At 36.9% G+C, this 23,343-nt stretch overlaps 2 protein-coding genes across 2 annotated transcripts; both read left to right on the forward strand.

The window, feature by feature from the left end:
* Positions 1-5,826: 5,826 nt before the first annotated feature.
* N7539_004463 (sterol desaturase family protein) lies at positions 5,827-6,849 on the forward strand (the record flags this gene model as incomplete). The annotated part of the gene is made up of 1 exon (XM_056934065.1): positions 5,827-6,849. The coding sequence occupies one exon, from the start codon at positions 5,827-5,829 to the stop codon at positions 6,847-6,849; it is 1,023 nt and encodes a 340-aa protein (XP_056791606.1).
* Positions 6,850-15,874: 9,025 nt separating this feature from the next.
* N7539_004464 (porphobilinogen synthase HEM2) lies at positions 15,875-17,070 on the forward strand (the record flags this gene model as incomplete). Its single annotated transcript, XM_056934066.1, has 2 exons — positions 15,875-16,129; positions 16,168-17,070. The coding sequence occupies 2 exons, from the start codon at positions 15,875-15,877 to the stop codon at positions 17,068-17,070; spliced, it is 1,158 nt and encodes a 385-aa protein (XP_056791607.1).
* Between the last annotated feature and the right edge of the window lie 6,273 nt (positions 17,071-23,343).

A 23,343-nucleotide genomic window follows, 5' to 3' on the forward strand; every position in this document is an offset into this window, starting at 1 on the left:
AATATAAGTATTATAGACCTAGATTTCTTCTGCAGAAGACCTAGGAATATAGGTATTACGGAGTTAGTTTTCTTCTATAGAAGAAAACCGACCGGGCGGACTTAGATTTCTTCTATAGAAGAAATCCGTAGTAGAAGGGAGACGTATAACTATACTAGAGTACTATATACTATCCTAGAACCTAGAATACCTCTATAGCTTCCTCCTTTTCTTTTTCCTCTCTAGCTCTTAAGATTCTCGATATTATATAGTTAAGTTACATAAATAGTTTATAAGTCCTTCTAAAAACTCTTCTTAAACTAGTGTATAATATTATTTTAAGAGTCCTCTTCTTTCTTTTTTCTATCTCTTTTAAAATATTAGCCGGATAGTAAGATACTATATCCTCCAGCTATCCTAAGATCTTTACTAAAAAATCCTATAACCTTTAAGACCCTTAATAAGTAGCTTAATACTATATCTATACTACTATCCTTAGAATCTCTTATATAAACCCCGAACCGAGAATAAACTATACTAAAGTTATAATAGCGCGGTTTTATAAGTAAATCTTTTTAGTAGAATAAACTCCTCGCCGAAACAGAACCTCGTTAAATTTTAGCTATAAAGATACTAAATATAAACTCGAAACCCCTAAATAGCTACTAGAGTAGATTTCTAATAATACTTAAGTAGCTTTCTAAGTATTAAGATAGGAGACCGAGATAAACTAACGACTTCGAGAATAGATTAACTAGCTAATAGAAGAAAATAAAATACTAAAATCCTTAAATACTATAGAATAAATCCTAGAAATCTAGTATATAGAAGAAGCCTATACTAATCTTTATACTAATTATAATAAAACTATTAAGAAGTATAATAGACTTATAACTATAATATAATTCCTATAGACTAGCTATAGTAATACTAGGAATAGAATTAGTTTAATTTATATAATTCCTCCTAATACTAAAGATACTTATAAGTTAACTAAGATACTAGATCTATCTATACTTAATAATAGTAAGGATATAAAGTTTAAATATTAGAAGGGACTTATAAAGAGAAAGCTCTTATTAAACTAGGACTACTATCTAACTATCTTCTACTAGTTTATATATATTATAAGCTATTATAAAGATAAGATATTAAGCTATATTAGTCTCTATCTAGAGAAAGATACTATAACTTCTTACCGAACTACTAATAAAATCTTTAATTACTTATAAATTATCTTCTATAATCTAAACTATAAATAAGTAGCCTATAATAAATATCTAGACTTAAAGATAAATCTAAAATAGGACTTTATTAACTTCCTAGCTAAATTTACTAGATTAGCTAAAGAATCTAAACAGCTAATAGAGCTATAAAAAAGGGATTTATATTATAAACTACTAATTCTTTTATAAAACTAGATTATAATCTCCTCTAGTAATAACTCTATTATCTTAGAGTAATTTATCTAATAGTATTAAATTACTTTATATATAATCTTATAGTAGATCGCCTCCTATAATCTATATTAGAATATTTCCCGTAGTAGCTATACTTAGAGTAGTACTATAACTCGAAATAATACCTCGAATTTAAATATAACTAGAACCTCTTTAATCCTTATTAAAGAACTAGCTAAGAAAGTATAACTTATAAAGGAAGAGAAGTACTTTATCTATAAAGAAAAAGGCTATCTCTCTTATAACTATCCTAAGAAATTATCTATAGTTATATTAACTACTACTAGATTATTAGCTAAGAGAACTAATAAGATAGATCTTATTAAACTTAAAGAATCCGACTCTAACTCGAATATAGGAAAATTCTAATCCTAGGAAAAGTCTCTATCCTAGAAGATATATTAAAGCTAAACTTATATAAATTACTATTACCTATAAATTATATAACTATTAATACTTAGATAGCTATTAATAGAAGAATAGTTTAAATTAAATATTTAGTAGATACTAGAGTAGATAGATATCTCTATATCTATTCGAATATAATCGGATTACTAGTATCTCTCGGTATAAAGACTCTTAAGCTACTAATTACTTATCCTATTATAGGCTATAATAGCGTTTTAAGAGAGCTAATTATATATACTATTAAATTAACCTTTATAATTAATAGCTATATATAACTTAAATAATATATACTAGTAATAGAACTAGGAAGAAACGATATAATCCTCGGAAGAGTATAGTTCGCTAAATATAGTATACTACTAGATTATAGAAATTAATAACTAGTATAGCTAGATTAATCTACTCTAAAAGAAGAGATTTAATACTTAGTACTAAGAGAGATCCTATATACTATTCTTTAGAGACTAAAAATAGATTCTTCGAAATATTAGAAGGATATAGAATAGTAAGATCGATACTTTAAGAGATAAAAAGATAAGACTAAGAAGTAAAAAATTTTAAGTCTTAATATCGCTATAATTAGTAGACTTAGATTTTACTATTATATGTAGTTAGTAGGGATATAATCCTTTATTATATTACTAGCTTAAATCGATAAGATTATTAACTCTAAAGTAACCGACGTAATTACTTCTAAAGAACTAGATATTAAGAAAATTATACTAAAGGAGTATTATAAATTTATTAATATATTCTCTAAGATTACTTCGGATATATTACTACTATTAAGAGGAATACCGGACTACCGAATCGAGCTTAAAAATAATTCCTTTAAGTAGCTTAACTATCTACTTTATAAAATAACTAAAGAAGAGCTATATTTTACGAAGTAGTATATACTATAAAATCTTATAAAAGGCTTTATTATACCCTCTTTAGTACTATATATATTACTAATCTTAATAGTAGTTAAGCTAGATAGAGGACTAAGATTCTATATTAACTATCGTAAACTAAATATCTTAATAAAGAAAGACTAATATCTCTTATCTTTAATCGATAAATTACTCTAGCGGATTAGTAAGACTAAATAGTTTATAAAACTTAATATTTAATAAGGATTCTACTATATTTATATATATCCGGATTTAGAAGATCTTATAATCTTTAAGTTAAGATATAGATTATATAAATATAAGGTTTTACCTTTTAGACTAATAAATAGACCGGCTATATTCTAGTACTATATTAACTATATATTAGGCGATTATCTTAATAATTTTTATATAACTTTTATAGATAATATCTTAATCTATACTAAGTCGGATAATTTACGATAATATTAGATATATATTAAAAAGATACTATAATAACTCCGAGAGGCTAGACTATAAGCTATCTTATATAAATATAAGTTCTATATATAAGAGACTAAATTCCTTAGCTTTATTATTAGTATATAAGAAATTAGAGTTAATCTAGTAAAAGTAGATATAATTAAGATATAGATACCCCCCGAGACTATTAGAGGAGTATAGTCCTTCTTATGGAATCACCCGTGCCGTTACTCATATGGTATTACTATTAGACTAAAAGGTCTATGCCAAACCATTCGATAGAATGGTTCGTTATATAACGGTATATATAGTCAGATAGTGATCCCGTATCCGTATTACAGCGGCATGCTACTCTAGGATCATATCCTCCCCTACTAAGTTCAAATCACGGCCTCGTGATTACGTGATTGCCTGATTTTTATTTAACTAGATGATTAGTTAACACCCGTCTAGGTCTTATCAGTCCAGCCTAGGTTCAAAGTAGGTCCCTCGGGAATTAGGAAGGTATTAATACGTATGACTATATAACGTAATTCCCGGCTGTCCCGGTCACCCTCTCTAAAATCGCGTCTTTCTACTAATATACCTAATTTAACTACCTACTATACCACTAATTCGCACTGAATCTAGCTATAAATTGGCTAGTTAAGAGGGCAGGATCTTATTAGCCCTTTCCGACCTAAAAAATAGCCGCGTTAAATCTCTCCGCGTAGCGGCTATCCTATACGAAATCCCGAAGTTAATACTAATCGACCGCGCTAAAGGGGTGGTTTACCGCGTCGATTCTCGCCCTATAGGCTATAAATTAACCTAATTAGAAGAGGATTCGCTTACTAAATAGATTCTCTCTATAGATATATATAGAGTAGTACCTAGGCTAGTAACTATAGAAGAAATAGCTAATATCCTTCTTACTATATATAGTAGCTACCCTCCGTCTACCGTTAGAAAGAATTAGCTATTAACCTTTATTAACCGCCGCCCTAAGCTTTATATACGCTTCTCGCGAAGATACGATTACTAAAGAGTCCTAAACAAAGATCCGAAATTAATTCAGTAGTAGTTCGCAACCGTATAAAGTATAATTAACGAGAATAGTATATAACCGGAGGATATCTATAACTTTAATAAGATAGGCTTTATAATAGGTCTTATATCTTCGTAGAAAGTAGTTATAAGAGCTAAATACTACGGTCAGAGGTCTCTTCTATAACTAGGAAATCGCGAATAGGTTACTACTATCGAAGTAATCTACGTAGATAGCTATTTACTACCGCTATATATAGTCTTTAAAGATAAAGTAGCTATTATAGGATAGTTTAACGAAAACCTACCGAAAGACTAGCGAATCGAGGTCTCTACTAATAGTTAGACTACTAATAAGATTAGTCTACGCTAGCTATAAAAGCTATTTATCCTATTAACGAATTCGCGTGTATATAGCCGGTTTCGGCTACTAATTCTTAATAGCTATAGTAGCTATCTTATATCTTAATTCGATTAAATCTACGTAGATAACGATATTATATCTCTTTATATACCTATATATTTATTATATCTACTATAACTACTAGATATTAGGTATTTTATAGTAGTTAAGTACGTATACGGTCGCTTCGTTAGCGATCTTACGTATAGAGGATATAACTATATCGATAAGTACGATTTCTTAGTAGATTACTAGTATATATAGCTAGAAGCCTTCTAATTAACTAATCCTACTATTAAAAATAGCTTTATAGCTAGTAGTCTAGTACTATTAGATACCGAGAGAGTACTTAATAAGCTTAATATCTCTCTACGAACTCTAATACTACTAAATAGCCGGCTAAGTAGTAGATCTAGCTAATTTATACTAAAAACGCCTAGAACCGCTACTTAGCTATTTAAGTAAGCTTCGATATTAAAAGACCTACTAAAGCGACGGTTAAATAGCCTACTAAGTCTATCAAAAACCATACTAGACTAGCTTATTAAGGGTCACTACCTAGCGCTTTATAGTAGTATACTACTAGCAGAGGACAACGCGAATTTACGTATAGCGAATAAGAAGATAGTCAAAAAGCGTAATCGGTCAACTAAGAAGATACCCTACGAAGAGGGTTTAACTATTAAAGAGGCTATATAGCTAGCTACGCAGCTAAACCAGCTAGAGGAAGATAATAGGGTTAATTCGCATGAACAGGTCGATCTACCTAATCAGCCGATTCAACCGGTTAGGAGGGCTCCTCCTACCTACAGTGGATGTGGAGTAATTAGGCATAGGATCAATCAATGTAAGAATCGTTAGTAATAGCAAATTCTATAGGTGTTAATAGAAATAATCGATTTTAAAATTCTAAACTATGGTAGGGTGACCGGGACGGCCGGGTGACCGACACGGCCGGGAATTACGTTACCGGTAATAAACAATTACTCATAGGGTCGCCGTAATTCCCTGCGACCCTACTACCTATTTCCTGTTCGATTACACCCCAACCGCCTAAGTGGGTCTGATTTGGAATCATGGGCAAGAACTGTTGTGTTGACATAATGTGGGGTTTGGAGCCAAGGTCCAGCACCAAAAAATTTAAGAGGTGCGAGGGGCCCCCACAAAACTTCTTTCGCAAGTCTCCAACATTCAAGGGATAACGCCTGATACTATGTCTCGGTCGGTTTGGATCCCACGACTGATCATTCTTGCTATTACTTTTACTAGCATCGCCTGCCCTTCATGGTGGCAGCCGGCCGTGTCGAAACTCTATGGCTCTTTCTACAGTTGGTCTTTGTACAACCGCTCGTTCTTTGAGACTCTAGAAACCGTTTTCTGTTACGTCACTATCGAGCCCATTTACACTTGGCGATATGCGCACAACCCAACTCGTCGAGTCGACATCCGCCAGTCTACGACCAACACTAAGGGTCGCCCTGCCTTGCCTAAAATGAAGCGCCCATCAACCCGTCTTCCAGAGCTGGTCACCTACGTGGCTCCCCTTCTGCTACTTGACTTGACTCTGATTAAAAAGTATGCTGGAGTGGACATAGCGAGTATCAGACAATCGGGTGGGTATGCGCCCTGTCCGGCTTCCCAGGGAACTATCAGCCCAAGTTTTCTTGCTCCCACCTTTCACCGATTCACCTTGCACTCTCCGCTGCAATTGGTTCGTGCCCTGCCGCCCGAAGCTCCCACAAGCCGACGAGTTCTTTTCGAATTAGCAGCGTCAATCTTTCTCTACGATGCTCTGTTTTTTGTGATCCACATTGCGTTCCATCGCATACCCTTCCTCCACCGGATCCACGGTCCACATCACGGACACAATGAAATTCATCCGCAAGTGACTAATCGATTGAGTGTCACGGAGCGCACCGCATTGATTCTACTGGCCAACTTTGCATTGAACATCATCGGGAGCCATGTCCTCACTCGGACTCTATTCATTCCGATATTCATATATCTGCTTATCGAGGTACATTCGGGTGTAGAGCTTGATTGGCAATATGACAAGGTCCTCCCACCTGGATGGGGGGCAGGGCCAATCAAGCATGCGATGCACCACCGGGAAGGGAAACGGTATTTTCAGCCCTTTTTTTGCTGGTGGGACAATCTCCTAGAAGAACCGGAGAGCAAGGAAGGTAAGAAGTGGAACAGGAACGCCCAAAAACATGCACAGCCACCCATTGAGTAAAATACTTGATGGAGAATGGTCCATGTATCTTGACTTTAGTGTCCTCAACCGCTTTAAAGAAGCGCTTCTGGCCGCTCCTTCCGGGCAAGGCCAGAACCAACTCTTGGCATCAAAGATTTCAGAAGTCAACATTCTAATGTAAATCAGAGTCGCCCAACCATACACTGAGAGAGTGTGTGTTATAATGGAAACTCGAACCTCTTTCACTGTTATAAACCGCTTACAAGAAACATTCCGAGAAAGTAATCAGTCATCCCCGTTCGAGATGAACATAGCGTACTGTGCATGCGCCATGCCGACGTAAAAGAAGGCCTTGTTTCTTTGTAAATCAGCTTACCTTTCGGGCTATTTTAAATCCGAGGAACTTTCGAGAAGAGTTTATATTGCCCAAAATATATGTCCTTGGATTAGCTAAGGCACTGCTACGGCAGGAGTAAACGGCTGCGCGTTATTAAGGCAGTCTATCAATGGCATTGTGGTGGTGAGGATATGAGTAGCTATATGGGCTGTTCGCGCCCAGATACGTCGAAATTCATTGATGTCCAGGATAAATTCTGGCAATTATCAGGCAATCCCAAGGGATCGTTTGAGATTTGTTGAAGAAGCCGTCGTTCTCTTCAAGGAGACGTTTCGGTTTGACTAACTCAAGGGGCAGTGTTCGCTGCGGAAGCTATTTCACAGAATGCAATTCAATAGCTCCTGAAATGCAATGTCAATAGCATCACAACCCAACTAGAGGTAAAAGCTGATTCGTAAATTTTGGTAAAAACATGGCTAGATTTGATTTGGCACTTGCTCCCAGATGTCCAACGAAGACAAGGAGGGAGGCTATTCCATGATTATCCGTTCAATGTCTGGAAGACTTGTCGCAGCAGGGCATGAAATGTCTTTTCGTTCATAGCAGCTCCGAATCTGTTCATCACAGTCAGCAATGTGATACAAACAATCTAAGACTCTAACATCCCAACACCCCTACAAAGTGACGATTATTTACTTACCCGTGACACTTCACTTCGTTGGAAAGTTTAAAAATTAATTCTTGAAGCCTCTCCAGTGTCAACATCGCAAAATCTGGATGTTCCTTTAAACACTGCCAGGCTTGAATGGGAGTAATTTTTCCGGGTTCCATCTCTAATTCAGCAGAGAGATTGAGTAGCCGCTCCAAGGAGCTTGTAGGGACTGACCAGACTTCATCAGGTCGGATACACGATGGCGCACAGGCAAGTGCTGCAGCATTTAGAGTGAGGGCATGGCCCGGCATGCCGCTGGAGATGGAAGGGTGACCAGTGTGCTGGAGACAAGGATGCTCTAATCTGCAGAGAATTTGATGAGTATAGGCTCGGCGAACATAGCAGGAGATAAAGAGCTCATACGTTAAGACGAACTGAAACCCAGCAAACTCAGAATCCAAAGCACCGATAGAGGATGCGGGCGGAGATGATGATTGACAGGAATGACGAGTTCCGATAGTTGGAGAAGCGTACTGTTCGTTGCCTATGCCAATTTGCTGTCCCACAGCGTCACCTAAGAGTTGAGCTGCATTACGGGAGCTGATGGTATTCTTGGTGCCTTGAACCGGGGCCGGGAATGCGTGGAAATCGTGGGTTTGGACTTGCAAAAACTGGTGAGGGCCAGGTGGACCAGATAGGGTCACACGAGTAGTATCGTTACCAGGAACGGGTGGGGAATAGTTGGTTAACGCGCTTATCCCATGCAAATCAAGAGCATTTCTTAGGATGGTATTTTCCAGCTGGATATTACGTACCGTGGCCCGGAGAAATTGGATCTCCTCTTCGAGGGCCACGACATAGTTCTCTTTTCTCTCTCGATGTTTCCTGGGTAAGAATTTCCTTGTCAGTTTGTTGTCTTAATCCGTGAGTAAGCCTATCCCATTTGTTGGTAGAAATATTACTTTTGTGCTCGTCTGACCTGCTGACGCCTCCGTTCATATGAACCTTTGGCTGGATCATAATTGGACTGGCCTGACCTGAAGTTAATAGGAGATCGGCCTATTGTTGCAGTGGAGGAAGCCATATCCGGAGAAAGAAAAGACATCCCGTATTCACGATCGGGCAATTGAGAGTGTGACATGATGCAGAAGATCAAACAAGGGTGAAAGTTGCACGAACCTTCATTGTCCTCCGAATCCCGAGGGTGGCGACCGGAACTCTTGAAGGATGAACGAAGAGACGATGTCAGAAAAGACGTGAAAGATGGCCTGCCCTCCATTTTCCTGAGATGAATGTTTCCAATGTCTAAAATCAGAGCGTTACTGAAAGATGATCTAGGATCTTCAGGATGCGGAGAAGAGTCGTGCGCCAAGAGACATGATTGTGTCTCGTCAGAGACACTACAACAGTAGTTTAGGCTAACTTCTTTGGGATATACCCTTAGGGGGGGGGCCATATAATAGTATTCTTTTTTCCCTAGGGGGAGAGGCGTTCTGCCATAGCGGATAGCGGTCTGCGAAGTGTAAATCATGTGACCCACGGACCCGAACCTTAGTTCTGTGGCACCGACACTAGCCTATAATCGGCTAGACTCGACGGATCTAGCTACGACTTGATACTGCTAGCTACGATACTAGCTAGGATGCTGGCTGCGATGCTGGCTGCGTTCCTGGCTGCGTTCCTGGCTGCGATCCTGGCTGCGATCCTAGTGTAAATCTGGCTGCGATGCTGGCTGCGTTCCTGGCTGCGTTCCTGGCTGCGTTCCTGGCTGCGTTCCTGGCTGCGTTCCTGGCTGCGATCCTAGTGTAAATCTGGCTGCGATGCTGGCTGCGATGCTGGCTGCGTTCCTGGCTGCGTTCCTGGCTGCGTTCCTGGCTGCGTTCCTGGCTGCGTTCCTGGCTGCGTTCCTGGCTGCGATCCTAGTGTAAATCTGGCTGCGATGCTGGCTCGGTATTACTATTGACCGTATGTAGGATTCAGAATGTTGTCCTGGCCTCTGACGAGGCACATTTTCAGTCCTAAGACCACTTTAGTCCTAGGATGGCTAGTAATACGAAGCTATTGTTTCGAGTATATAGGTTATAGGGTCATAGGGGTTTACGTCGACCCTACGAGTAAATTTTTACTACCGGTAGGGAACGGAAGGGAACGGTAAACTAGACCTTTTTAGGACTTTTTTAAGTAGGCCCTAAAGATAATAAGCTCGTAGGAAGAGGACCGTACGATTACTACGCCCCTATAAGCTTTAAAACTAGAAGAAAATATTGATTACTAGTTAAGTATAGAATTTAGCGAATCTTAGCAGAAATTAAGACCCCTATAAGCTTATAATTTATAATTAGTATTTTCCGTGAGAAGCTAAATAGATCTAGTAAAATCTAAATAAAACTAGAAGCGCTATAAGAATCTATTTAGATAATTCTAGATTTATATATAACTAGTTTTTACTAAAAGGATCTATTTCCTTTTAGAAGTTAGTAGATAGCTCTGGAAGCGTCTAAGATATTTAATATTTACTAGTAAAACCTAGATTTTCCTAGATATTACTAACTTTTACTAAAAGGTCCTAGAAAGTTTAGTTACTTCTATATCTTCTAGTAGATTTCGAAATATCCTAGAAATTTCTATTTATTACTATATATAACTAGTAGCTTTAAATATTATCGAATCCTTCTTAATTATTATAAATATATCCCTCTATCCTAAGAAAGCTATAAATATCTATTAAAGTTACTTATAATATCTAAATATTTTTAGTCTTTATATATAATTTATATTTACTAAGTATTATTCTAAGTAAAAAGGCTAATATTATCTAGAGCTCCTATATATAACTAAAAAAAAGTAGAATTACTACTATAGATAAATAAAGAACTAGTAATAACTAAGAATTACTTCTTTCTACTAGTTATTACCGGATAACTCTAGATTATACTAGTTACTATTATTAGTTTTTATTTTAATCTAGTAGATCGAACAATTTCTAAGAATACTTTTATATTTTTACTAAGAATAATTCTTAGTAAATAATTACTTATAGTCTAGAAGACTTTTCTATTTATAACTATTTATTACTAGTTTTTACTAATTACTACTAGTTTCTCTCTTTTATTCCTATATATAACTAAGTACTACTAGTAAATTATAAATACTAGATATATCTAGCTTTTACTATAATTTACTAATTTTCTCTATTAAATCCTAGTTCTTATTAGTTTAATTTAGATTCTCCTAATATATAATAAATTTTCTTTAAAATATCTTTTAACTCTAATCTTTAATTAATATTAATAGATAGTATACTATTAATTATAAGTAGTATAGAGTAATAGAGTAATTTCTTAATCTTATTAGTAAATTTTAGTAATTACTAGTTCCTACTAGTAGTATACTAATTTTAATAGAAGTTAGTATTTTTATCTTATTATACTTATAGACCTATAAGATCTATAGTAGATATTACTTTATATATAGGGATTATAAGATCTAACTATATAATCCTTAGTCCTACTTACTTTATCTCTCTTTTATTTCTAATTACGAAGAGTACTAAGAAATTAGTAGAAATACTATAAAACTCTAATTAGTTAGAAATAAGTTCTAGATATTATAGTTAGTTAACTATCGCGCTTAGCGACTATATAGTTTAGGATTCTATATAAAAGAATATAGGTTATTATAATCGGAAAAGACCTTAATTCGGTACTAGGATCCCTCTAAGTAGTATCGCTATATCTTAAAGGAATATATAATAATAAAAAGTTCTTAATCTCTAGTAGTATATCGGCTTTTAGTATTAGAGAACTTATAAGACTAAAATATAACTAGATACTAGATCCCCTTATTATCTAGTTATAATAGGATACTAGCTATTCCCTACTAAGAGATATCTATCTTAAGTTTAATTTTCTAGTTAGGATCGAAATATTAGAGAACTAGTACTATTTTAAAGACTCGAATTAATTAGTAGAATATAGCTACTTTATAGGCTTTAAGTTCGAAAGTTCCTAGTTATTAGCTATTTATTATCCTCTTTATAAGATCGGTAAGAGATTTTATAATACTAGAGTAGTTATAGATAAAGTATTAATAGAAGTTATAAAATCCGAGAAAAGATTAGATCTTGCGGATAGTAGTCGGTTAGGACTATTTTCGGATAGCTTCTACTCTAGATTTATCTATTATTACTTCTATAGAACTTACTATATAGTCTAGGAATTCTATATATTCTTAGTAGAATATATACTTTAATAGGTAGATATAGAGTTTATACTAATAAAGTCTTTCTAGGATAAGATAGATATATTTCGTATAGGAATCCTAGTCGGAAGAAAAGATTAGGATATTATCTAAGTAAGCTATATAAAAGATATCTAAGTATTCTCGTAATATAATATAGATATAATTTTAGAATATAGTAGATATATTTATAAGTCTAAATAGTATTACTATATATTTAAAATAGCTATATTAGATATAGAAGACTATTTTCTACTTATTACCTTTCTTAATACTAATATAGTAGTAAGCTTCGTGGATATCGACTTTAGAGAAGACTATAGCTCTCGTAAGTCTATTAAGGATTTCTATAATAAGAGATAAGAAGTAATAATTCTTTACCGAAATATAGTTAAGTCCTTAGTAGTTAATATAGAGATAGAGGCTACTATTCTTCTTAGGAATAAAAAGGATAGATATATCTATAGGACTTTTAGATAGTTAGATTCTCCTATTTTTAAGATTAACTCGAATATACTCTTATAATTCTTTTAACTTAGTCCTTAATAATAGATAGATTAGTCTATAGGATAGAGACTTATCTAGGAGTAAATCGATTATATAGTCGGTTTTCTTATAATATAGTAGAGTCTTAGCCTTCTAGGCCGAATAGAGATCTATAAAGTCTTAGAACTTAGGAGGCTAGGCTTTAATTCCTTTCGGATCTAGTAGTATTTCGGATAAACCCTTAATAGCGTAAGAGGATAGTATACTTAGTTAATTATCTTTATCGAAGTTAGATATTATCTAGTATAGGATAATAGTAAAGATATATACTTTATTATAAAGATATTCTATAAACTAGTAGGAAGAGAATAACTTAATGTTTTTCCGGTTTATCCTAAAGTACTATTAATATATACCTATATCGAGGATAATTCCTTAGATACTTAATCTAGGTATTCTGAGAAGTATAGGGAGTCTATATTTCTATATAACTATATAATAGTTAATACTCTATATCCGGATAGCGCTATAGCTATCTATAGTAGTAATTAGGAGTTAATATATATCTTCGGTATTACTAAAATAGTCCTAAAAGTTATAGAGTCCTAGGATATAGAGGAATACCTAGTTAAGCTTATATATCCTTATAAAATTAAGATTAATTATATTAATACTAGCTCTAGTATTAAAGCTAACTATAATTATATCTTATTAGATCTATATAGCTATCTAGATTATAGGAAGAATCTCTATAATAGACTAAAGAGTCAGAGATATAGAGTCTACTCTAACTTACTATTATTTTCTAGAGAATAGATTAGCTCCTCTATAATTTTATTAATCCGGGCGTTCTAGCTAGATTTTTATTCTTAAGAATAGCTAGAGATATAATATCCTTTCTTATTATATTAGAAATAAGTAATATATAAGTAATCCTTCCGGTCGGAGGACTAATTATATCGCGATAATATTCTAAGAGTAGTCTAGTTAGGATATATTATCTAATCGGAAGTATTAGAGGATTTCTATTTTTTAGGCGGATCCGATTAGGAGATCGAGGTTATAAGACCCCTATAATATTTCTTAGAGTTATATTTAGCTATATAATCGCCTTCTATTCTACCGAAACTATAGCTATCCTAGATATAGATCGCTACCGAAACTATATTAGTTTAGTTATTAGATAGATTATTCTAATATAATATCTTAAGTTCGTTTTTAAGGAAAGGATAGAGCTTAGTATAGTATCCGAGAGCTCGCTTCTTTTCCTAAAGATATATATAGTTTTCGATTAATTAAAGATAGTTATAAAATACTTAGGAGTCTTAGTTAGGAAGCTACTAGATACTATAATATTTTTCTATAATATTAGTATCGGTAAATTAGTCCTCTTAAATAAACTCTAGAGTCTAGTTAATAAAGTTAGACTAGATAAAATAGATATAGAGGAATTCGGTCTTCTAATAGTTAGTCTATTAGGCCTATTAGATAGATTTAAGTATAAAGAACCTAATAGGGATTTAGTATAAATTATTAGCGAAATAATTAGGACTTACGTCGAAGATATACTTAATTTTATTAAGCTACTAGTTATACTATTCGAGGGAGAAGAAGGAGCTTAACTAATAGAAGGTATAATTAAGCTTAATCTCTATACTATATTAAGATTAAGATATAACTAGGAGTTCCGGTTTAGTTATATTCTACTATAGGAATATTATCTCTTATTCTAGTTAGTAGATCCTAGCTTAGAGTAACTCTAGTATATTAGGATCTCCTAGTATAGGAGATCCGGGACTAGATATAAGAGGAATAGTCTCGCTAGTAGAGCTAAGGAGAGTACTAGTAGAAATCCGTAGAGTCAGACTCTTACTAGCTTATAGGTTCTATATCTTAGTATAGTATTTAGAATATTTAGCGGCTATAAGATAGGTAGAACGCCGATAAGTCGGTAGGTTAGATATCTTTCCTTTAGGTAGTTAAAAAGAAGATTTAGTAATTATTAGGATTAGGATCGTAGGGTAACTAGGACTATTAACTAGGTAAAGGATCGAAGTCTAGAAGGGCTTAAATTCAAAGACTAAATCTTAAAGATCGGAGTTCTTCCTCCCTTCTACGATTATTATATATATAGTTCCTATATACCTGGCCCGTATCCTTAGGGCTATAACCCGGATAGATTCGTTAGCGTTCCGTATATGATTCTCCCGCGACCGCGCCTTAGCAGGTCGCGCCGTAATAATAGGGGTCTTAATTTCTACTAAGATTCGCTAAATTCTATACTTAACTAGTAATTACTATTTTCTTCTAGTTTTAAAGCTTATAGGGATATAGTAATCGTATAGTCCTCTTCCTACGAGCTTATTATCTTTAGGGCCTACTTAAAAAAGTCCTAAAAAGGTCTAGTATACCGTTCCCTTCCATTCCCTACCGGTAGTAAAAAATTACTCGTAGGATCGACGTAAACCCCTATAACCCTGTAACCTATTTCATCGATCCGTTAGCGTTCCGCACGTGATTCATCCGTGGCCGCGTCACGATAATTAATCCCCTCCTTCGTGGTCGCGCTGTGATATCAGCACTCTAGATAGTATATTAGAAATACTTTACTAAGCGATAATTTCTTTCTGGGATATATGAAAGTATAACGAGCCCCCAAATTAACTACTGACGGGTGCCACGAGGTCGAAATTCTTGCGAGCCAAGCATAGTAGGAAGTTGAGCTGACGCTTGAGCGCTCTTTCATATTTACGAACGTATGGACGAACTGTATTTCACATGTACATGGCAGACGTCGGCTTAAAAACCAGGCCCTGGGCTTTTACTTCCTCTATCTGAGCAATAGCGCAGGGGCTTGCCCAAGTATTGGGTACTACTGGAAATTCATATGTATTGGGAGAGTTGTGGAAGATTGATGAGGATCGTATCAGCCCGGCACATAATAATGCAGTAGTAACACTATTACTAGTGCACCAGTACTGTCTGGTCACCAACCGAGGCATGATCATCACCAATCACAAGGTCAGGCAAGTCGGCTGACCGGATCCAAAGTCTGTGATCGGATTATCGTTTTTCCAGGTGCTGTCGGGCGCTTAAACTGGAGATTGGCAGCATTCGCCTCCTTCCCCTCCGCCTTTGGACATTGGACTTGAACTGTACATATCTCAAATTTCAAGCCACTCAAGTCAACAGGGCCATTGCTTTTCACGACCTTACGACCTCACGCCCTCTCTTACCAGCGACTGCCGTGCTTCAGTTCGATCTCGTGGTGTCTATTTTGGTCACAAGACCGTGCCCAGTGATTTTCACGTGTTCTATTCTTCCTTTCCTTCCACAAGCCTTCTTCAATCATGTCATTCTCAAATCTCGTCTCAGACATCGCGTTTCGCGATGCCAATCCCGACGACCGTGCTTCGCAAATCTCTCTTGCCCGATCACGGACTGCTCGCTCCTATGCCAGCACCAATGCTACCAGTGTCACCAGCGTCAGCATCTCCGGCGATATTTCCAGCCAGCTTCACGCGGGATACAGTCACCCGCTCAGTCGGACATGGCAGGCCGAAAGGCAATTGACCAAGGTAGAAGAGAACATACCCTGCGTCCCGGTCCGTGCAGTGAGTCATCGCTAACAATGCGACCACAGGAAATGCTCATTTACCCACTCTTCATCACCGATAACCCCGACGAGGAGACTCCGATCCCGTCCTTGCCGAACCAGTATCGCCGGGGCGTGAATCGTCTCGTGCCATTCCTGGCGCCCCTCGTGCGCAAGGGGCTTCGATCTGTCATTCTTTTCGGTGTGCCACTACATCCCGCCGCTAAAGATGCGCTCGGCACGGCAGCCGACGACCCAGCCGGCCCAGTTATCCAGGCCATCCGCCTTCTTCGCTCACGTTTTCCCCAGCTCTACATCACAACCGACGTGTGTCTGTGCGAATACACGTCGCACGGGCATTGTGGTATCCTGCGAGAAGATGGCTCTCTAGACAACGCTCAGTCTGTGGATCGTATATCCGACGTCGCCCTCGCGTACGCCGTTGCCGGCGCCCACTGTGTCGCGCCCTCCGACATGAACGATGGACGAGTACGCGCCATCAAGCTCAAATTGATCGAAGCCGGACTGGCTCATCGGGTCCTACTCATGTCATATAGCGCTAAATTCAGCGGCTGCCTGTACGGGCCCTTCCGAGACGCGGCTGGCTCGTGTCCATCGTTCGGAGATCGTCGATGCTACCAACTTCCCCCAGGCGGTCGAGGTTTGGCTCGTCGAGCCATCCAAAGAGACATTGCGGAAGGTGCGGACATCATTATGGTCAAACCTGCAAGCAGTTATCTGGATATTATCCGCGATGCTAAGGACCTCGCGCAAGATATGCCCGTTGCCGCGTATCAGGTGAGTGGTGAATTTGCAATGATCCACGCGGGAGCAAAGGCAGGGGTCTTTGACTTGAAAACGATGGCTTTTGAAAGCACAGAGGGCATTCTCCGTGCGGGTGCTGGTATCGTTGTCAGCTATTTTGTCCCAGAATTCCTGGACTGGCTGTGAAACCACATGCATCGATACTCGTTGCCGCATATCTGATTTTGGGACTTCATGAGCATCTCTTTCCGTTCGTTGTCAAAAACAAATGGGGTTCAAATTTTGAGGAATTATGCTGGCGTACACAACGACAAACACCATTGAAATCGCATCATCTATGAGCAACAGAAGAAGAACCTGACGTGTGGGAAATCTGTTGTCCTGTCTTACCCGAACTTCCCAACTCTGGAGATTGAACGAATACCCTTCATATGATTCATTCTCGAAGCTCTATTGTTGCGATCCTCGGTGTCTGCCTCAGTGTCTGCATCTCTAGCATGATAAGGTCCGCTCACGCCAATCGAATGGCAATCGACTTTTGAGTATCCGCATCGTCTGTCGAAATATGTTTTGTTTTCGTAGCGAAGCGGGCGATCAGTCTCTTCACCCTGTCTTTGGTGAGACTTCCGCACGGCTATTTCAAAAACAACGTGAGACAGAATTATATCACACCGTAATTATAGCCATTCCGATTGTTCTGCCAGGCATCAGGCTCGGCTATGATCACTTCAAATCGACCCAAATCGCAGGCCAAGACTAAGAAGCTTTAGTGTAAGTAGAGGTGATCATAAATATGAAGCAGAGTTACAAGACAGAGCAGTAATTCCTGAGTCGTACAAGACATACATAAGTTGAAGAACCAAAATCAAGAAGACATACAACAGCCAGGATTCGCATGTGGTCACCCACCATACTACTAACCGGCCGGCGTATGCCTTAAGTACGGCTGAGCGGACGGGAAGCCCTATTCTCCACACTTATGGTCGTATGTATTAGGTTCCTATCAAAAAAAATATATTCATCTGCCATACTGCAACAGTTGTGAGGTCTTTATTTTCTATCGATCTGCTCATACGACCTGTCTATCATCCATTTAGATGCAAAGTACTGATGGTTTCTCCAAGAGAATAGTGTTGCTGCGAACACATTTTCCGAAAGCTCCTGCCACACATCATAGTTGATAGTTGGACTCCGACCAGATTGGGTAATTTCCTTCGAATGCAGTCGCGATGCGTGCATGGGTTTCGCCGCATTCAAAGTGAAATAGAGGATGAGATGATTTCATCATAGAGATCGATCCCACTACATTGAGTATGTGATACTAGCTGTCCTAGGACCAAAGTGGTCTTAGGACTGAAAATGTGCCTCGTCAGAGGCCACGACAACATTCTAAATCCTATACGCCGAGCTCGCATCGTAGCCAGCATCGCAGCCAGGAACGCAGCTAGGAACGCAGCTAGGAACGCAGCTAGGAACACAGCTAGGAACGCAGCCAGCATCGCAGCCAGCATCGCAGCCAGACCCGTAGCCAGTAACGCAGCCAGTAACGCAGCCAGTATCGCAGCCAGTATCGCAGCCAGATCCGCAGCCAGATCCGATCCACAGCCAGTATCTAAGCTAGATCCGTAGCCAGCAACGCAGCCAGATCCGCAGTCAGTATCGCAGCCAGATCCGTAGCCAATAACGCAGCTAGGAACGCAGCCAGATCCGCAGCCAGTATCTAAGCTAGATCCGTAGCCAGTAACGCAGCTAGGAACGCAGCTAGTAACGCAGCCAGGAACATAGCCAGTAACGTAATCGGTATCGCAGCCAGTATCGTAGCCAGTATCGCAGCCAGATCCGCAGCCAGTATCGCAGTCAGATCCGTAGCCAGTAACGCAGCTAGGAATGCAGCCAGGAACGCAGCCAGGAACGCAGCTAGGAATGCAGCCAGGAACGCAGCCAGGAACGCAGCCAGCATCGTAGGCTGTAGCTAGTAGTATCGTCGCTAGTGGTATCAACTGGCAGCTAGATCCGTCGAGTCTAGCCAATTACGGGCTAGCGTCGCGGCCGTAAAAGCCAGGTTGATGGATCGTAAGTCACATGATTTGTACTTCGCAGACCGCTATGGCAGAACGCCTCTCCCACTAGGGAAAAAAAGAATACTATTATATGAGGCTCCCCCCCCCCCTAAGCGTATATCCCAAAGAAGTTAGCCTAAACTACTGTTGTAGTGTCTCTGACGAGACATAACGAGACACAATTAGCGTTGATAGTAGTTTATGGCTCAAGACTACGTCGAGGCTCGACGAATTCGCGATACGTGACTAATCCAAAACCTGTATCATCCTCTCCGTCATGGCCTGCCTTATTGTGTACTCAGGATCCAGGGTCCTTTCATAGCCTATTCCTAAGCGCTACAATATTTTCTTGGCTTTCTCGAATATTACTATCTTTACATATTGCGTACCAGCATTACAGATATCTCAAAGATTAATAACTCAGACCAACCCGTGAGATCCAGAGGGTAGATAGGATATGGTTCTTCTAAGTATAGCTACGGACGTGACTATATATATATAGAGGACTAAGGGTCCTTACGTAACCGAACAGAGCCGTACGGTAAGGTTATAGCTTATCTAGCTCTGGTTATCGCGAAAAGGAAGGGTTAGGATACCTAAGGTAGCTACGGGCCTATGATTATATCCTCCCCTACTAGATTCGACCGCGCCCTCGCGGTCGGGAATCTCTTATAAAGAAACGCGCTACGAAAATCCTTACGCTCGCGCTCTCCTATCGAAAGAGCTACGTCCGAGTTAGAATTCCCGTAATTCCTATAATTTCTAACCCGAATTCCTACTAATCGGTACTATACTTATAAGAATAGTAGAACTTAGATAAAGGAAATCGATCGGCGAAGCCGACTATTATAAAAATTAAGTAATAGTATTAATCTATATAAAGAACGGATAGGATTAGATCCTTATAGCTTTATAGGGCCTTCTAATATTTACTAAATCTAGTAATTTATATCTATATTAAAAAAATCTTCCTTGATATAGTAACTCCTAGAATAAGATAAGTCTCTTACTTAAATACTTATGCTTAGCTTCTCTTTCTTCCTATAACTTATAATATACTTCTCTTCCTAGTACTTAAAATCTACTCCTAGTTTTAATATAGATAAGTCCTTCGCTATTTATATCTATTTAATACTAATAATAATCTCTCTTTAGTATTAATATATACTTCGGTAACTTATAGTACGCCTTCCGACGATATATCTATACTAACTCGATCTCTCGAGCAGAGCTAACTATAATCTAGTATTCCGGCTAGTAATACTCCGAGTAGCGCTATTCCTATTAACTCCGATATTCCTATATATCTATCCGATATTAAGGAGACTACTTATTATCTCTATAGTAGTAGTAATAATAATAGGAATAATAATAGTAATAGCGATAGTAATAGTAATAATAATAGTAGTAATAATAATAATAGTAATAATAATAATAATAATGATAATAATAGCGATAGTAAGGATAAGATAGCCGAGGATTCCGAAGAGGAAGTAGATAATAATAAGATTCCTCTATCTATAATATATAGACCCCCTTCGCTTTCTCGCGATACTATATATCTACTAACTCTAGTATATAGATATAGATCTTAACTTATAGTTTAATCCCCTTTTACTTTCTTTTAAGAAGAGCGATAATCTTACTATATACTAGCTTAAGTATATATATAATATTAACTAGGTCTATAGCCCGAAAGATTATAAGGATTAATTATATCTTCGATATATACTTATTTAATAAATCGGTATTAAGACGCTATCTAGTAAGTCCTATCTCTTTTATAGTAAGAAGAAGGATCTATTTAAGTCTTACTAGATCTTAATCTTCGATAGGAAGCCTTAGTTTAACGGATCCTATATAAATTATACTTAGGATAGAGATAAAGCTAAGTACTTATTCCGTAGAAGGAATAAAACTCTTTCTACTTAGATTACTATACTCCTAAAAAAGGAGAATCCGAACTATCTAGCTATCTAGGTAGTATAATCACGGGCCTATAGCTATCTTAGGTATCCTAATCCTTCCTTTTCGCGATAACTAGAGCTAGATAAGCTATAACCTTACTATATAGCTCTATTCGGTTATATAAGGACCCTTAGTCCTCTATATATATATAGTTATATCTATAGCTATACTTAGAAGAACTATATCCTATCTACCCTCTAGATCTTATCTAGTAGTAAATCCTTATATTAGCTAAGCCTCTATACTTAACTACTCGAGAGCGAGAGCTTACTTAGAACTATACTTACTAAGCTCTCGAGACTAAATAATCCCTAAAGATCTAGCTTAAATTACCGACTACTTATAGTATTAAGTAACCCTCTTCTTACTATACTAAAAATCTCGAAAACTATATAATAATATAAGAGAGGGCTTAAACCCTAAAAAAAACTCTACTCTACTATAGTTAGTATATAGGGTATCCTTCTAGAAGAGATCTAATCTACTAGTAGTTAAGTAACCGGAAGTAAAACTAGAAGAGAGATATCTAATTAGAAATAAAAGCTTTCTTATTTAAATAAACTATAATCCTTATTAACTTACGGAATACCGAAGTATATAATCCTCTCCCGATAGAATTCGATATATAGGAAAACCTATATAAGGCTTATATCCTATACTCCGAATCCCTTATACTACCCCTAGAACCCTCTCGCTAGCTAATACCTAGTATACTATAACTAGTATCGCTATCGACCGGTAATATTCTAATAATCTTACTAGCTAATATAGCTAAATCTCTTCGAGGCTCTTACTAAAGTATTCTTAATCCTACTTCTTAGAAGGGGATTATTCGCTAAGCTACCTTTAACTAAATCGCGACTGCTTAATATCTCCTAGGATAGATACTATAGGTATATCTATCTCTAGCCGATCGAGATAGTACTAGTATATCCCGAGAATCTAGTATAGATACTACTATCCGGAAATAACTAATTAAAATAGTCCCGAAAATTAAGGATTACGTAGATATAATTAGGAACGATAGAGCTAGAGAGTATCTATATAACTATAAACGCTTCTTTACGGAAATAAGCTAACTCTCTAACTCGATCCTCTAGAACTTAACTAAGATTATATATATATCTAGAGCTCTAGTAGATAATATATAGAAAGCCTACTATATCTAGTCTAAATATATTAATCTAATATATAGTATATAATATACCGCTATTTAGGCTAAGTTCCGAGAATAGATTAAATATAAATTCTTAGAGTATATCGGCGCTAAATATAGGCTCGACTAACTTATAACCTATAAGTAAAACGGCTAGTAGGGATTCGCTAAGTACGCCTATAATTTATAGTAGCTCGCGGCTAATTATAAATATAATTTCCTTAAAGACCTTATCGTTTAGTTTCTTCGCTAAGATATCTATACCGAACTCTAGAAGAAGTAGGCCGAGGACCCTAATAAGCCTACGATCTTATATAGTATTATTAATTAGTTTATCTAATATAAGTAAGATACTATAATCGTAAATTATATTAGCCGAAGGAACTAGGACGCCGATAGTAATATCTATATAGATAGCCTTAACGCTACGAATAGCGATATACGTATCTACTATAACTATAGCTAAGTAGACTATCTTAGACTTACCTATAAGTAAAAGTATAATCCCGGAAGCTTCTATAGCTATAGAGATAGATATAGATATAGAGGACGAGGAGATCGCGGTAATAATAGTAGCCGCGATCGGAGCTAAGCGGATTAATCGAAACCTAAGTCTAAGAAAAGGATATAAGTAATAATAATTTAAAAAACTAAGTCGCTCGGACGAGATAGATATACTTATCTAATATATAATAGTAGTATTAGAGAGCTAGGACTAGCCCGATAACGATCCCTTAGATCTCTTATAGGCTAAATAGGCCGCCGATTATAATAGTACTCTTACTATCCTAGAGGATAGCCTATTAATATACTAGGCTTATATCGGTCCTCTAGTATAGAATATTAATATATAGGCCCTACTAGATAGTAGCGTCTTATATATATTTATATCGAAATTAGTTTTAAAGAAGTACAGGAGCTAGCTCCTTATAATATATAATAAATATATCTTACGAGTTAAGCTTCCCGACGGATAGAGTATATAGTCTAATACTTCTTACCGACTACCGATATATATTAGTAGTTAGCGGGGATATATATAAGTATAGACCTTAGACCTATCCGGATTCGATCTAATCCTTAGTAGAAATTTCCTTATAGCTAAGAATCCCTATATTAATTAGGTTATCTTAGTAATAACTATCCGTGATTATACTAGTTTATACCGGATCGAAGCTATTAATCCTTCTTACGACGAAGAGCTTAAAGAAGCTAAGCTTAACCTAATTAGCTACTACTAAGCTTAATAATATACTAGGAAGAAAGATTCCGAGA

This window comes from Penicillium diatomitis (genome assembly GCF_028827545.1).
Source record: "Penicillium diatomitis strain IBT 30728 chromosome Unknown utg000004l_segment0_segment0, whole genome shotgun sequence".
NCBI classification, from domain to species: Eukaryota; Fungi; Ascomycota; class Eurotiomycetes; order Eurotiales; family Aspergillaceae; genus Penicillium; species Penicillium diatomitis.